General features: G+C 41.1%; 1 protein-coding gene across 4 annotated transcripts in view; it reads right to left on the bottom strand.

The window, feature by feature from the left end:
- Positions 1–17,400, bottom strand: part of ZFAT (zinc finger and AT-hook domain containing) — a 272,893-nt gene that overhangs the window by 48,750 nt on the left and 206,743 nt on the right. For all 4 annotated transcript variants that reach the window (XM_090040693.1, XM_090040692.1, XM_090040691.1 and 1 more), the window contains 2 exons: positions 15,980–16,153; positions 7,172–7,260 (listed from right to left, as the gene is read on the bottom strand). In XM_090040693.1, the coding sequence (XP_089896819.1) occupies positions 7,172–7,260; positions 15,980–16,153 (263 nt within the window). The remainder of the gene's footprint in view (positions 1–7,171; positions 7,261–15,979; positions 16,154–17,400) is intronic.

Genomic DNA, 17,400 nt, shown 5'->3' on the forward strand with positions numbered 1-17,400 from the left:
TATGCAAAGACTTTCTACGGTGCATGGAGACCAGAATCTGACTGATGTAAGCAATGTAACTTGGATATAAATGGGGTAAGAACGAGGACTGGAACAAGTAGGTCAAGCAGCAAGATGCTACAAAGGTCTTCCACAGAGAAGGAAGCTGCAATGCCTAAGTATTAGGCTCCTGGCCCTTGGAACAGAATCTGAACTAAGCGTCTACACTCCATTTAGTGTGCAGGGGAATGAAGTATAGGGCTACTTACAGATATTAAACCCCCCCCAAAAAAACAACAAAAAAAGGATGCTTTACTTTAAACTCAGTGCACTCCTGTGCTGAGTCCAGCATATGCCCAGAGGAGGCATCATACTATTTGAACCCAGCTTGCCCAATATTTGTATAGATCAGGGCTTTTAGTGGGGCTTTTTTGGCACTTTATCCAACAGCACACTGAATCAGCTTTAGAGATAAGTGCCAAAAAGACCTGCTGAAGAGCCTGGTCTATGCAGACAACTGCAAAACTGGGTCAAAGTAATGAGCTGGTTCTTTCAGTAAAAGGCAGTTTTGTTTGGTTTAACATTTGTAAGAAGCCTTGATGTCTATACTGCCTCCAAGGACTTCCTAAGGTTGTTGCCAAAAACTAAGCCCCCAACCCCAAATCACTCCAAAACCACAATGGACACAGTCAAGATGCTCTGCGGACACTCTCTGCTGCTGTCTTCAGACATCCTCCTCAGTTCTGGTTTTGAAGCACAGGCAAGCAGCCTCAGTGCAGCCACGCAGGCAATACAGACCTGCCTCTAGACACCTCACAATGGCACACCAACCAGTGTACAGCCATCTACAGCAGGGCTGTTCAACTTGTGAGCAATGGGGGTTGGAGAGGCGCTGCACAGTACATGGGCCACAAAACTCCAGGCCTCACCTCTCAGGGACTGCATGCCCCCTCCTGCTCCTAGAACACGCATGCAGCCTAATTCCCCATGTTGCATGCACTGCACAGATAGGGCTGGTGGTCTGGTCCCTCCACCCCCACTGTGAAGACACACAGATAGACTTCCCTCCCTGCCATGCCATCCCACCACCAGGGGATGGGAGAAGAAGAAGCTGAGAGCCTGACCCCACTGCAGTAGGAGCAATTTTTTGCAGTCTACATTCACCTGTGGGCTGCCAGTCGGACAGCTGTGATCTAGAGCAAGCCAGCAGGACACACTGACCACTGGTGATACTTGAAATCTGGCCCTTGCCAAAGGCTGCAGGGAACAACTGACAATTCACTCAGGATCCACAGCCCAGAACACTTGCTGGAGGTCAACACTTATATCCTTCCCATCACGGGTGGAGCGAGACTGTCAAGTCACAGCTGCAGTAAAAGGAGGAAGTGGTTGTGGTGCCACCATCTCTGTTTATTGAAGCCAAATGGTTAAAGTCTCTGGCCAGGATGTAGGATATCCAGTTCCAATGCCTGGGGAATTTCAAATTCCTATCTTCTACCTCCCAGGTGACTATCTTAAATACCTGGCTACAGGCTGTGCAGAAAAGAATCCAAGAGCCGTTGAGCCAGGAAGGCAGCATAGGAGAACATACTATTTCCTTGTGTAACTACTAAATCCCACTCTGTGCGTCTCCATCTGTTGTCTTGTACCTAAACGGTAAATTATCTGAAGCAGGAATGGGGCAGTATGATAACACATGCAACAACAACAACATGCAAAAACCTCCCTACTTGGCATTGGATGACGTCTCCTTAGTCTCAAACTTTAGTGACACACAAAGAACAGAACTTCCACCAGTGTTTGTCTTGGGAATTAAAAAATAGCCAGCCTTCTGATTTCAATTAAGTCTCTGCTATGTTAGTTAATTATTTCAATTAACTTTTCAGAGTAAACAATCAACTCCTTAAATTTGGTGCAATTACTCCCAACTTCTCTAATGATAACCGATGGTTTGAATAGTATGTGATGTCATCTTCTGAAACTTGTCTATAGTTATAATAATTATATTAGTTATAATAGCAGGATTGCAGTATTCATCTCAGTAGGGAGTATGAAAAGCTAGGTAATTTGAGAAAGGGGCATGCAAAAAACAAAGGCACATCTAGGGAAGTCCCATCTTCTGTAGGAAAATTTCCCCACATTTCCTTCTTTGCTTATTACTTTTCATCCCCATGAGCGCTGGCAACATTAGGAGCCCTACAGTAGCAAAGCTACTGCAGGCGTTTGCAAAAGCCAAGGTGATTCAATTCTCTCTGAAAAAGGTGATGTGATACTGTTGCAACACAAGCAACCTCTTTACGCTAACAGCCCCCCAGTACTGCAAATTCTCACAGGTCTGAATTAGTTGAGAATGTTTTGATTCTCTTAACGTAGGAAAGACCAGAAAGAGACAGATGGCTGTAGTATAACTGGCTGCTGCCTATGACAAATGATGAAGGAATCTTGATCTGCAAGAAATGGTATCAGAAATATCTGCAAGCTTGACTCTTCACCAGGCTGCACTGTTTCCTTTTTGAAAGCAGACATGTAAACTACGGAAGAATAATTCTAATCAATTTGTAGATTTGACTTCTTTATAAGAGATTTTAACAAGCTTAGAAAATTCCTTTGAGACAATCATGACACATACACATTGACTACTTAAAAACTGCTGTCAACTTGAAATTCAATACATCAAAAAATGAGTTAAAGATGCTTTAAGGCATTACATTTTCAGCGTTGCATTTGTCCAATTGCTTAGGTGTTATAATTGGATTTTTTTGTTATTTAAAAGACTTTCTGCTCTTTGCTTCCTGTGTGAAAGACACACACATGCAGCAGAAATAATCGACAACAGCACTGCAAATGGCCAGATTTAGGCAAACCCCAGCACCACATAGATTGCTACACTGGAGCCTGACTGACTACCTGCCAAACACAGTACTGAACACACAAAGGTTAAAAACTGAAAAGAGAGAGAAAGATATTTTCCTCTGATCTCTTCTATTATAGTAACCTTAAATGATACTTGTTACAACAGCAGGCATCCAGGTATTTGATATGGTAAATTTTGTTTTGTTTTTTTGTCTGTCTGTTTTGTCATCCATGTCTCTTTAAAGACTTCCGTGAAGTGAACAATGCTTAAAAATCCTTTTTCTAAACACTTTTATATGATAAACATTTGTGGACCAGTAAATCCTGGAGGAGTTAGGAAACAGTATCACTATTTCCTAAGTTTACAGAAGCTTTTGAAGTTTTCAAAATGCCCAGACCACTGCTAATAAAGTTGATTAACATAACAGCTTTGCAGAAGGAAACACTCTATACAATACATAAATAGTGCCCATTGCAGATACCCCAACACCCCTTAAAATATGGAAAAACAACCAAACACAAAATGTGACAAATGTAAGGATCCACTTTTTATTTATTAAAAACAACATCTAATTGTATGTTTTATTTTGTCAAAGAAGTAGATGAAAACAGGAAAATAAATACTTCATTTACCTATCTGAAGTCTGAATGAATCCTACCATCATAAAATGGCTCAGCACTTAAGGCACACTAAATCACAATAAATCAATCTGCTCTAAAAGGTTTGGCATGAGAGTTTAAACTCTTTAGAAAGGACATTCCAGTAATTGATTTTCTCATTATTTTGCTAGCAAGTACAATATTTCCAAAGTGTGGAGGAACGAACAAATAGCCAGGCAATGTTTTACCTAAATGGCATTTCTTTTCTTTTGAAATGTTATAAATACTCTCTAATGCACATTAAATAATGGAATGTTTTTTTTTCCATCTAAAAATACCCCTCGGCTGTTCCCAAGGGAAATATTTTTAAATTATATTTGGTCTTTAAGAATAACAAAGAGTAGAGAAGGGGAAGGGAGGAAGGTGGGAAGCAATTTGCAAACAGGACAAAAAAAAGCCAAAATGGAGAGAAATCCAAATACTGCTCATTAGATAAGCTGACAGTGTAATACTGCACATTGGAAAGATCTAACACAAAGCAACGCTTATACATGCATTTTCTGCATTGGGCCTACAGGATCTTTTAAATGATTTTTAACCCTTTGCTCCAATGCAGCACTTGAGGAGTGCACCAGGGTCACCCTCAGCTGAAGGAATACAGCACTGTCACCATTATTGCAACTTTATTTTAACCTGTTCCTCTCCTGGCTTTCTTCTTACTCATTTTCTGCTCTGTGCCAATGTGAGATACAGAATATCCGGCTAGCTGAACTAGCTGAACCTCGTCTGACATGAAATGGCTTCCCTCATGTTCTCTCTCTTCTTCTCCTGACCTGGACCATCCTCCCAGCCTCTTATAATACATAGAAGCAGTTTTCCCAATTCCCACCGTAGCATCTTTGGCCAGCCTATGTCATTTCTCTTAACATCACTCAACCTGCATTTACTATTTCAGGTTTGTGCTATTCCCCCTGGCTGCTGCTCTACTTCCCTATCCTTTGAAATTCACTTGCTTACATAGTTCACATCACTGTAATGTCTGAGCAAAAAACATGGTGGCAATTTCAGAAAACCATTTTCCCCCCTACATTTCCCTCAGTGCACGACACCAAATAAAAAGGTACAGGGAATGCAGGGAATGCTGTCTAGATGATATGCTGGTGTATATGCTAGAAATCCTTCAGGCTAGCATATATCAGTTCATACTGGGCACATCTACATGAGACATTAATTGTGCAGTAGCCTAACAGCACTTCACAGCAGCATGTCACAGCACGGACCGTGCTAATATGCTGCTGTGTAGTATTATCAGGCTACTGCGCAGGAGCCTCACTAAAAAGGCATTCACTAATGCTACTGCACAATAACTCTGGCTAGTGCGCATTTAGTACTTAATTATACACCTACTAAATTAAATGTGCAGTCACCATTGTGCATTAATGAACATGTAGATGCGCCCACTGATTAGTATTTAAAAAAATGAAAGGAAGAAAAATACCTAATTACTCCCTTCTGTCCTTGTCAGAGAGCCATGCTGGGTTGAGTAAAAGTAACTTTGATTTTCCTCTCCCCCTCCCACTCCTACCATAAAAAGGAGGTTTAAAATTAACTGGGCAGAAGAAATTACTGCCTGCTACTTACTTGGCTGAATTACAGTTACTGCTCATTGGGCATCAGGATAAAGCAAACAAAAATTAACTCACTAATGGAGAATAAACTTCATCACCCCAATTCTTGCACTCTGCATATTTTCTAAGGCCAAGAATACCGACAACCATTTGAAATTCACCACCATCTCCTGGCTCAACTACTATCTCAAAAAGGCCTGGCAATTTAGAAATCAGACAGATGAGAATTAGGGTCCTTCTGTGCGCTACATTTATGCCGCGATTGAGATATTAATTGGAGCATAAATGGCCAGGGTTCTAACACAAACGTCCAATATAAGGCACCATAAAGTGGAAACCTGCAAGAAAAATGTTCCATATAAAATGTACAACATTTTTATGGTTGGTTTGCATGGATCCTTACACAGAATACATGGCATGTCCAGGGCTGCTCCAGGGCTGGTACTGACAGTCAGGTGATTATCAGACCCAGTACTGGCACAGCCATGGGTCTTGCCAGCACCCAGCTTTCAATACGGTAGTGCAGGAGGAGCCCAAGATCAGGCTCCCAGGCTCCTCCTGCACCAGCAAGTAGAGAGGGCATGATTAGGACCTGATCCCTGATCCCCAAATCGTGTCACATGTGGCATGGCAGGAGGCACTATTGTTGGGATTGGGAATCAGATCCCCTGGCACCTTTAGTGAACATGTGCCAGGAGCTGTACAGACATACCACATGATTGCAACATCCTCACTTGCATTTTACACATACACAGACAATGGTCCCAACAGAAGTGGATGCAGTCACCGACCACGAGTTTAGTAAAAAACTCTAACAAACCTTCTTCACAGAGCCAGTTGGGATTTCTTGAAGTTCTCTTAATAATTCATTGGCTACTCCTATTTCAGACTGACAGGAGGCATGAAAGGAGACAAGGGGCCACGAGAATTCAAATTCTATCCAGAGGTCTACCAGGACTGCATACCACAAGGGTTGCATTTTAAGTATTTTTGTCCCAAAATATGTTTTTCTAAATAATGAATACAAATCTTCCTTCAAATTTTCCTCCAGACCTTTGAAAGAAGTATTTGCAAACAAAAAGGCATCTATTACAAATAGCATAATAATTATATAGCAGATTAAGAGAGGGCTCTATTCTATAAAAAGCAACCAACTTCTCAAACATGTAACAGCCCTGCTGTGTGACAACTATAAAACGTAAGCTCATAGGAACAGCCATCAAAAATCAAAGCACTAAATTTCTATCCAGCATAATAAATACTTGAAATATAGATAAGATGCAGAAGGAATAAAAATTATCTGATTAAGAAAAAATATATAATTATCTAAAAATTACAACATTCTAGATGTCTTACTTTAAAATTTCAGTAAGACCAACATAAAAAATAAAACAAACTCCAATCTGAGGATTGTCTTAATTTCTGTTTTAGAAAGAGTCAACACAATGTTGGCTATTATTGATAAAATAATGAATTTCCAGGTAAGGACAGGCAATGCATACAAATAATGATAAAACTTCTTTGTAGAATAGCTAAAAAGTTTACCCTTTATCAGGATATACTGTTAAATTATGCTGAGCATTTTTTCAAAGATTAAATATTAGTTTTTGCTGAAAATGAAAAGGTATGTCATTTTTGTTCCTCAATTATAGAAATCTCTGTATTCATGGTATAAAATTTTACTACACTGAGAGCCAAGGTAAAACTTAGACTATAATACTAAGTTTTATTAAAATAAAATCTAAGAACCTCATTGGAACTTTAACGCGCTTTAAAACTTATCCCAAGGTACTTTTTAGACAGGATTCATAGTCTCCTATTTCTTTTGAATTAAATTAACTAATCTTTTATATATGCAGTGGCCACCTTGAAAAAGGCTTAAGGGACACAGCAAACAATGCATGGAAGTTTGCTTCTTTGAAAACATGAAGCATTTTCAATTCCATTCTTTATACAATAACCCTTGCTGATGGAGTGTCAACATTAAAAACATATAACATCATGGATTCATCATGAAAAATCATGTTACTTTCTCCTAAAACCCTCCTGTGAAGTTTGAAGACATCTCCATTCCTACAAAAGAACTAACCATGGCTTATCTGATTTCTTACCTTGAAGGATACATGTTGTTCCATGTGACGTAGGAGCTGTGGCTTTTGGGCTGCAGTGTAGTCACACACTGTACATTTAAACTGCTTTCCTGAAACAGGGAGAGAAAACCAAGTCAGGGAGCTTGATTCTTCCATTCAAATACTCAAAGAGTTCATTGATATTTCTTAATTTAAGTTAGTTCACAGAAAAGCAGGGCTGGAAGGACCTCAGGAGATCTTCTGGTCCAACAACTGTCTAGACAGATACATCCCTATCCAAACCATCCCACACAAGTTCTTATCTAACCTATTCCTAAAACTAGATAAACAACCCTGTCACACAAGTGCAAAAGCACTTAGCCCAAGGTCACCTAGAACATCCTAACCTGCCACAGATAAAGCAGGGGGATGAGGGCACTCTTTAATGTCCTGCCACTGCACAACTGGTAAATACACTCAAAGGATTCAAGAAAGAATACTATGTCCCGCACCAGCTACAGAGAAAGGCAAAAATCCCCCATAGTCTGTACCAATGTAACCATGGGTTAAAGTCTTTCCTGACCCCAATTGTGGTGATCGGTGTGATCCTGAGCAGAACGGCAAGAACAGAAACTAACCAGGAAACTCTGGCACATGTCCGTCAGTCCCCCACCTTGCAGCCAACACCCAACACTTCTGAGGAACGTGACAAAGACTCCTGACACTTGTAGCAACAGAAGAGGGGGGGTAGTGGTAGAAATTAAGGATGTGTGAAATGGGCCCTATTCAATTCGTATTCAGCCCAAATCAGGGACAGTGATTCAATTCGTTGATTCAGATCACCATCCCCGATTCGATGTGGCCAAATCCAAATCTGAAGATTTGATGCTGATTCGGAGAATTAGCGATTTGGCCATAGACACAGCTTTAAATGTTTTTTCTACATACCTTGAGGCACCAGGAGCGGCTCATGAATGCTGCGATGCTGGGGCGGATGGAACGTCCCACAGGAGGGAGTGTCCCACAGAAGCGCATGGGGCTTCCCAGCGCGCTTGACAACAAACCTGGAAGTGGACCAGAAGCACTTCCGGTCCGCTTCCAGGTCAGCCGGGGAGCCCCTCCCCCCGGCTCAGCAATCGGCTGCATGGGGACGCCGGGTGCCCCCCCAAACCTAGGAGGCACCACTCACTGAGCTGGAGGAGGGGGTGTGAGGGGGACCCCCATGCTGTCCTCGGCAGACCCAGAAGTGGACACGAAGTGCTTCTGGTCTACTTCCAGGTCTGCTGCCAAGCACGCTGGGGAGCCCCCCACGCTTCTGTGGGACACTCCAACCACCCCACCACCACAGCATTTACAAGCTGCCTGCTACCTAGAGGTATGTAGAGAAAATATTTAAAGCTGTGTCTAGGTCCAAATCGCCGAATCTTCCTGAATCTCTCTGAATCGATTTGGAGGGTTCCGATTTGATTCAGAGAGATTAAAGGGTCCTCTGATTCAATTTGGTTTCAGAGATTCAGCCACCAAATCAGGCCAAATATCTGCTGAATTGAATCAGGGTGCAAAGTTTCATACAGCCCTAGTGGAAATTCCTTCCTTGTCCCATGTAAACCAGCAAAACCCAGAAACAGGACAAACCAAACACCCTCCACTCTGCTCTGTAACCTGAGGACAGCGAACAACTCCATACAATGCATCTCCTTTCTATCATCCTTTCCCCTCCATAAACTTTGCTCAGAAATTTGCTCAGAAAAGTCTCAACTCCAGTATCCAAATAGTTGATAAATACACTGAACAGCACTATGCCTCCACATGAAACCTCCTGCTATTCTGACATGGATCCACTTACAGTTGCTCTTTTCTGGTGGTTATTTTGTTGTCTATCCACCTTGTAGCAGTTTCATCTCGCTTGCTTTTCTCCAGTTCGCTTATGAGAAGGTCATATGGGACTTTGTCAAAAGCTTAGCTGAAATCCAGATATATTATATCTACTATATTCCCTTAATCCTTCCAGCTAGTAATTTTGTCACAACACGAGATCAAATTTGTTTGTCACGATTTGTTCTCGACAAACCTATGCTGACTTCTTATGATTAGATTTTTCTCCTCCAGGTGCTTACAAATTAACTTTCTTATGATACGTTCCAGTAAATTCCTAGGCATTGAAGTTAGGCTAACTTACATATAACCCCCCAGATCCTCTTTTTCACAGATTTCATAGACATCAGGGCTGGAAGGGACCTCGGGAGATCATCGAATCCAGCCACCTGCCCAAAGGGCAGGAAGTCAGCTGGGGTCCTAGGATCCCAGAAAGATAAGCATCCAATTTACTCTTGAAGGTGTTCAATGTAGGTGCTTGAACCACCTCCGCTGGCAGACTGTTCCAGACCTTGGGGGCTCGGACAGGAAAGAAATTCTTCCTTATGTCCAGCCTGAAACGGTCTTGCAGGAGTTTGTGACCGTTCAACCTCGTCATCCCTTGGGGTGCTCTGGTGAACAGACGTTCCCCCAGATCCTGGTGGTCACCCCTGAGAAACTTATAGGTGGCCATCAGATCACCCCTGAGCCTATGCTTTTCCAGGCTAAAGAGTCCCATGCCTCTCAGCCTGTCATCATAAGATCTCTTTTCCTGACCTCTGATCATGCGCGTGGCTCTCCTCTGGACTCTCTTAAGCTTCTCCACATCCTTTTTGAATTGTGGAGCCCAAAACTGGACACAGTACTACAGCTGCAGCCTCATCAAGGCCGAGTACAAGGGGAGAATGACGTCCTGGGATTTGCTCGAGAAGCATCTGTGGATCCAAGCCAGCGTTTTGGTCACTTTATTAGCTGCAGCATCGCATTGCAGGCTCATGTTCATCTTGTGGTCAATGATGACCCCCAAGTCTCTTTCTTCTCTAGTGCTATCCAACGTAGCACTGCTGAGCCTATAAGGATGCTGCAGGTTTTTCCTCCTAAGGTGGAGAACCTTGCATTTTTCGGTGTTAAACACCATCGGGTTGTCATCTGCCCATTTGCTGAGCCTGTCCAGGTCAGCCTGGATCACCCACCTATCTTCTGGCATGGATGCTTTGCCCCAAAGTTTGGTGTCATCGGCGAACTTGGCCAGTCCACTCCTGACTCCAATGGCTTTTTTCTTTTTAAAGAGGCCCTATGTTTGGCTCTTTTCCACTTCTCTCATGCTTTGCGTGTCTCCCACAACTTAGTAAATACTACTGCCACGAGCTCCAGTATCTCCTGTGCCAGCTCCATCACTACCCTGGGATGCAGCCCTCCTAACCTGAATTCACTCATACCAATCAAAAGCTATTTCTATCATTATCTCAACATTCAGCTTGTCTCTTCCTTATCCAAGTAACCCTTATTAGCTGTAATGAGGCCAGTAATAACAGAGTAAGAACATCCCAAGACAGTTAATTTATCTATTAGAATTTGTGATCAGATTCACAAAACTCTAGTGAAATAGGCCTGACTGGAATAGAAGCCTCTGACTGCCATCTTTAACTGGAAGAATTAAATAGTGCATATATACCTTGGGATAACCACTTCAAAGGGAAAACACTGTAGATCATTTTAAGTAGCCAATGAAAATCATTGCTTTCCAAAAATAGAGTTGCCAATCCTTCTTTGGTAGTAAGCAAACTAATCCTTAAAAGGCAGATGTTCAGGCATGTTTGCAGCTGTTTATCCCATCTCTACCCAAATGTTCTGATTCATGTAATGTTTTATTTCTGACATTCACTGGATTTATTTCTGGAATGCTGAAAATTATTACAGCTGGTCTTCAATAACGATCTTTATTGGCATTTTTCTTTGGCATAGTTAAGTTTAAAATAACGACTTAAACCATCCTGATAGACACTCTTTTAAAGGCTATATACCAAACAACCATTAGCAGCAAAATGTATTGTAAGATAAAATTCACCTGTCATGTAGTATTTGTTCCATGTAGTGCCATAGGGTTCTGGCTGTGACTAGGGCTGCTGGATAATACAATACTCTGATTAAATATTGTGAACCTGGTATTTTTATACCTTGCCTTCTCAATCTATACTCAAAAGACTGTACTCAACCGAGCTAAAAATTAGCATAGGTGGTATGCAGGTATACTGGTAAAAGCCTAGTTACAAAGAAGACTAGGACACGTTTTACAGGCAGAGTACTTCCCTGGGGATTTAGACAATAAAAACTTGAAGCAGAAATTATTGAGTGAACTTTCTTTTGTCCTGTGTTATGGAGGAAGTTGAGGATCACAATTGTAGGGTAGGGGATACAAATAACTAATAACAAATGCTGAATTAGCAATGCAAGATTACAGCCGGAGTTACAAGACCAAGAGTCCAACCATTGTAAAAGCCAACTGAACTAGCTCAAGACAGGTACAGATGGGTAAGATAGATATCCTGGAGGTTAAAGATTCCCTATTTTATTAGGGAATGATACACAAAAAGGAACTCTGGACCACAGGATAACCTATGGGTGATCCCCACCCAGAAGAGTGCCTGTGCAACAATGGAACAAAGTCTATATGCATGCAAAATATTATGCTAACCACTAATTATAATAGGCAAAACAACAAAAAAGGTGGAGCAATGATATGCAGCGAAAGAAATGGTGATTTGCCATGACATAAGCATGACAAAAGGAAGAAATTAGAACATGAGGTGGGGTATACAATTTATATGTTGCTTCCCACTAAGCTCTGTGCACATGCCCCCTCTGCCCAGGTCAAGACAGCTGTCCTGGGTATTGGAGGTTGGTCTCCTGAATGGGTGTACCAATAGAGATTCTTGGGGCCAATACCAATATCAGATTTTTAAGGAAGCAATTTCTGATACAGTGTGGAGAGCTGCCTCCAGCTGGTAAGTCCATTGTGGAGGGGGGAGGGAAGGGGCATTGCGGGGCAGATCAATACCCCCTGCAGTGAGGGAGGGAGCAGGCACTACCCAGCTGGGGCAGGGGGGTGGCTGCTGTGCACACGCCAGGAGGGCACGGGGGTAGTGGGGCGTGTACCCCCCAGATCAGCATGGGGCAGGTGGGCGGGTTGCAGCTGAGGGCTGGGGCCAGGGCTGCACTGGATTCTTTTCACCAGGGCTGTGCTCGGGGGGGGGCTATGGAGGGGGCTGTAGCCACCCCAAATTTTGGCATAGCTCCTCCCTAGAATCACTGCTGTCACGTACCCAGAGCAGCCTAGTGTGTGTGGGGAGGCAGGGGTTGAGCCGGTTGTTGTTTGAGGCTTTGCAAAAGGTAAAATGGACTAGGCTGGAACATTCACATCTCTATCACTCTGTGTCACATTACTCTCTGGGTTTCTGGGGTTTTTTTCCTCATCTTCCATTTCTGCAAGTGACTTTCTCTGTTTTCTTTGTTCCTCCATTACCATTGTCCTCCATATGATACAACATATTCAAAAGCATACAGGGATTTCCCCCTTATGATAGGATGCCCATGCTTTATTTATTCAAGCTATTTGAAACATTTGTTAAAATGACCCAAAGTCAAAGAGGGATAAGGTAGATTTGCTACAGTTGATCATAAAACAGGTCTGGTTCCTTTAAATTCTGAATTTGTTCATAAAAACTGAAAATGTTTTATACTGAAAGTGACAGCTTCCATAAAACACAGCTAAGAGAAATCTTCAGACTAATTTTGCTATCTAATTAAAATAATGAAAATCAGCTTCTCTGCTACATTTCTAATCATAAACAGTAATAAGCCTCGACTACTGAACTGCTTTCTGTCATGTCACTCCTGAGAGGAATAAAAGCAGATAGAAAACCACTTTATATTCCACTAGTTAAACTGACCCTGCAGAGCTGATATTTGAACAAAAAATGCCTGAAGTCATAAGCCACAAAGCAAGACTAGGAAACAGCAGAAGCATTGTTTTCCAATTAATTTTCTTTAGTTGTGGAATAACTGAAGAACACCAGAGTGCGTTAGTAAGAACTTGGACTGCAGCTACCAAGGGAATGGATACCATACAAGAGAACTGTTCAAGAGGCTGCACTGCCTCAAGCTATCCATCATACAATACACCCCTGGCTAACAGAAATTTGATCCTACTTGCCACCAGTGTGTAAAGTATGTGTAGAATTTATGGCAACAAGTTTAAAGAAGGGCATGATCCAAACTTCCGAGAGGTTTCATATGTATGACATGAAATCCTGAAGAAACAGAATTTCACCCTTAAAATTCTTCTAAGAGTGAAAAAGAAAAAGCAAGTAACAAAGAGAAAAGGCCTAGATCCATCCATACCACTGGGAAGCAGAGCAACAGCCAAAGCAGCAAGGCAGCCTACTCCAGGGGAAGATGGAAGTCTACACTAGACTTAGTTAAAAAGTTCTCACACCACATTTTTAAATCCAAGTCCAGATACATCCAAAGCTGTTGGGCACATATACACATGCAGCAAGGATGCTTCAATGCGGTGTACTTACAGTAAGTTAGAGCAGACTTGATTAATTGAGTTTGCTGGAGAGTGGCAATTACCATGCTCCAGCACTCTCCGACATCATGTGTATCGGCGTCCCAAAGCTGAAGAATGGTGGTGGAGGCATTTTAAATAAAGCTTGTTCGATTAACCTTAGTTAAAGTGCCCCACCACCATGTTTGAGCATGGGGATGCTGATACATGTGACGTTCCAGGTGCTTTAATTAGCATGGCTCTCAATTAAGCCTCTTCGGAGAGGCTCTTAATTAAAGTGCTCCCTCTCCCAACTTCTAGAGCATGTCTATAAATGCCCTTTATGATTAAATGCCATTTGGCTGAAATAATCTAGTTAGGGATGGTCCTGCTTTGAGCAGGGGGTTGGACCAGATGACCTGCTGAGGTCCCTTTCAACCCTAACTTTCTATGATTTAAATCCAATCATGACTCATGATTCTCCAATTCTGTCTAGTTCTGTTTCATCAGGATTTCATGTCATTGGACTGAAAGTCCAAAACTTTCTATGATTCTATGCTATTAGTTTTAAGTTGTCAAAATAGTCACAATCCAGTGATACAACAATCACTTACTTGTACATGTAAATGAGCTGGAACCGAACGATTTGCTTTGCAAACACAAAGAGGATTTTTAAATCCACATTTTATTATTTATGTATGAAAATAATTGCATCTAAACTTTGAGAATGAAAATACAAAGGTAGATTGTGAGATTAAACCACAAGGGCCAAAAAAGAAAGGCTCAAAAAAATATCTGCTCATATCTAATAACCACTTATACAGGGTCTGTGCACGTTCTCAAAACTAGAAAATCTTCTATGTTAATCACACCTCGAAATTTCCTTTTGACTGAAGTATGTGAACAAAATCAACACGAGCTGCAGAAGACAGGGCATTTGTGTGCACGTGCCTGATGTATGTTTACCAACCAATTGCTATACTCCCAACTCAGGCAAAGACAAAGGACACACGTAGACCAGAGAAAACACTTCAAGGACACCCTCAAGGCAAATGTTAAGTAAGGCAATGATATCACAAATTGGGAAAAAGTAGCCTGGGACAGAGCTACATGGTGACGTCTTGTGAAAGAAGGTACATCTTACTTTGAGGAAAACAGTCTTGCCCTGGAAGCAGAAAAATGACAGAAACAGAAAGAAAGGAAACAAGAGCAAGAAATCTGTGGTTCGACCCTCCCTTTAACCACCACCTGTGCCATCTGCCAGACTCTGCGGCTCTAGGATCAGCCTTAGCCATCAATGAACACATCTACAACCCTTAACTTGACTCGTGAGAGTGATTATCCTCAACTATGAGTGATCGCTGCCACCAACATGAACAAAAACTGATGAATTAACATGACTGTTCAGAAGGGTTTCTTTTGATGCATATAGTCTCTGCCTTGATTCAAAGTAGAGCTGCACCATTTCATGAAGTGTGTCTCCTAATAGTTCTACCATTAATTCAAATACACTGGGGCTCCTAAGAGCACAGTTTTTAAAAGGAAAACATGGTCATTTCATGATTTACTTACACTAGTTAATTTAAGAAGAATTGTATATTCCTTAAGAACATTTGTTTGTGTCTGAAATACAATTCTGCCATTGTGAGAGGTATGGTTTACCCTGGAAATGAAAACCTAAAAAGGGAGATGGAAAGGGAGCTAAGCATGGATATCAGATGTTTAAGAAGCTAATACTAATTCATTACTCAAAAAGTAAAAGTGATATTCCAAACCTGATAAAGAAAGGAATGAATAAGATTTGATGATACTTCAATCAACTGTAACATATAAGCACTGAGCAAGCTACAAAAATGCAAGGCAAGGCAATGATACTAAATCACATTGTGCCTACTTCAAAAAACACCAAAAAAGTAAATTTCATTTTTTGAAATTAAAAAAAAAAAGTAACAAAAATGTTAAAACATTGTTTTGATTGTTATGGAGTTAATTTTTGCAACCCATGTTTTCCAGTGAGTAAGAGTACATACTTTACACTTTAAACACTTAATTTTAGTTACATTTCGTATTTGAAGAGTATTTCTCTCATGTTTTGTATTTTTTACACCAGTCACTGCATTACCCTCCCATAAAAGAGGATCCTTCAATCCTTCCATCTGTCAGACTCCCATGCTCTGTGCATGGAGTTCTGTATGCCTGAGATAAAGCCAAACCAGCATTTTAGATCAAATCTTTAGTAGTCAGCAGCCTTTCCATTTATGGAAGTTAAGCACACAGTGTTTTCAGTGGCTCCGTATTTCAACATTTTTTCTCATCAATAAAGAAAATCTGCATACTCCCTAATGACAGGAAAACTGCATCATCATCACCATAATTGTATTAACATTTAGACAACATTTAGCTAGCATCCGAGCATGTGAGCTTTGGGTTATAAAACATGCACTCACCATCAGCTGTATGGAGGAGTTTATGGCTCTTCAAAGTGCCCTTTGACTTGAACTTTTTCCCGCACATGTCACATAGGTGAGTTTTCTCCGTGCTGTGGCGATTCATATGGGCTTTCAGATTACTCTTGCTGCGAGTGGCATAATCACAAAGAGAACATTTGAATGGCTTGATACCTAGCAACAGGGAAGAAAAAGAAATTATATGACTGAGGTGGTGAAATGTCTAAACTGTGACATTAGAGGAGAGAAAAACTGCTAAATTATTTGAACTACAAGGGAAACGGGGCAATATTTTTTTTCAAATTTGGATTCTGCAATTTAGAATCTAAATCTATGATTAGGATTTTGACCAAGTGACAGGATTTTCAAAGATGCTGAGCCTCTGCCATACATATTTATCTAACTAAAAGAACTGAGTACTCAGAAAGTTAGATAGATTTACCAGATTCAGGTCCCTGATTTAGGCATATAGACCTGAACATGTAGGACTGACTCCCTGATGACTTTATTGTTTCAAGACAGATCTCCCCCACACCCTCCTCATACACTTGTTTAGTTGGACAGTAATCCCATTTTCTAGAAGGCCAGAGAAAAATCTTACCTAGGTGACATGCTGCCTGAAAGGGTAATTTTGGAGTTACCTAGGCTCCCAATGGGAGACTACACAATGACCAAACATATAATTTAATAAAGGCAAAGTGGAGGGGTCCATTATTGCTACTCTAAACGCTTATGGCCCTAGTACTTTGGAATCAACTGTACTGAGATTCTTGTGTTTTTTTATCTACAGCAGATTTGGTATAGGATGGAAAATACACATTTTAAGTCACAATCAATAATGATACATGACATATTAACTGACTGAAGTGTTTAAGTGATGTTATTTCCTAGACCATCACTGCGACATGCAAGAGGCAAGAATTCCTGTGGGTGATATCTTCTATTAGACCAACTGCATGGTTGGGAGAAACAAAACTGACTGAAACCACTAAGAAGCAGAAAGGCTTCCATCTACTTGGTAAAAAAAAAGTTTAAAAAGCCAGCTTGGGGTTCTGTAAAACTTCAATAGGGACAGCTCCGTTCCCAAAATTTGTTGCCAGCACATTTTGGAAATCTGTATAAGTGACTTGCACAACTTTGGATAAAAAAAGAAAAATCAGAATTGTTCTATGCTTTTCACCACCTTTTACCTTCACTCCAGTCATTGTGCATGCACACCACCTAATTTAATTGCTCAGGTAAGTCATCACTATGATCAAATGTGACTGGATATCATTTGTTTGATTAATAAATTTCCATCTTAGGCACTTGTGGACAAGTGCAAAGGGAGTTGTAAGTATGATGAATAACTGAAAACGACTGGGTTTAGTTAAGACTTTATTATGAATTTAGTTACATGCAGCTTGCCCACACTTATTTTA

Source organism: Crocodylus siamensis, chromosome 3 (assembly GCF_052110815.1).
Source record: "Crocodylus siamensis isolate JL-2025a chromosome 3, ASM5211081v1, whole genome shotgun sequence".
In the NCBI taxonomy this organism is placed as follows: domain Eukaryota; kingdom Metazoa; phylum Chordata; order Crocodylia; family Crocodylidae; genus Crocodylus; species Crocodylus siamensis.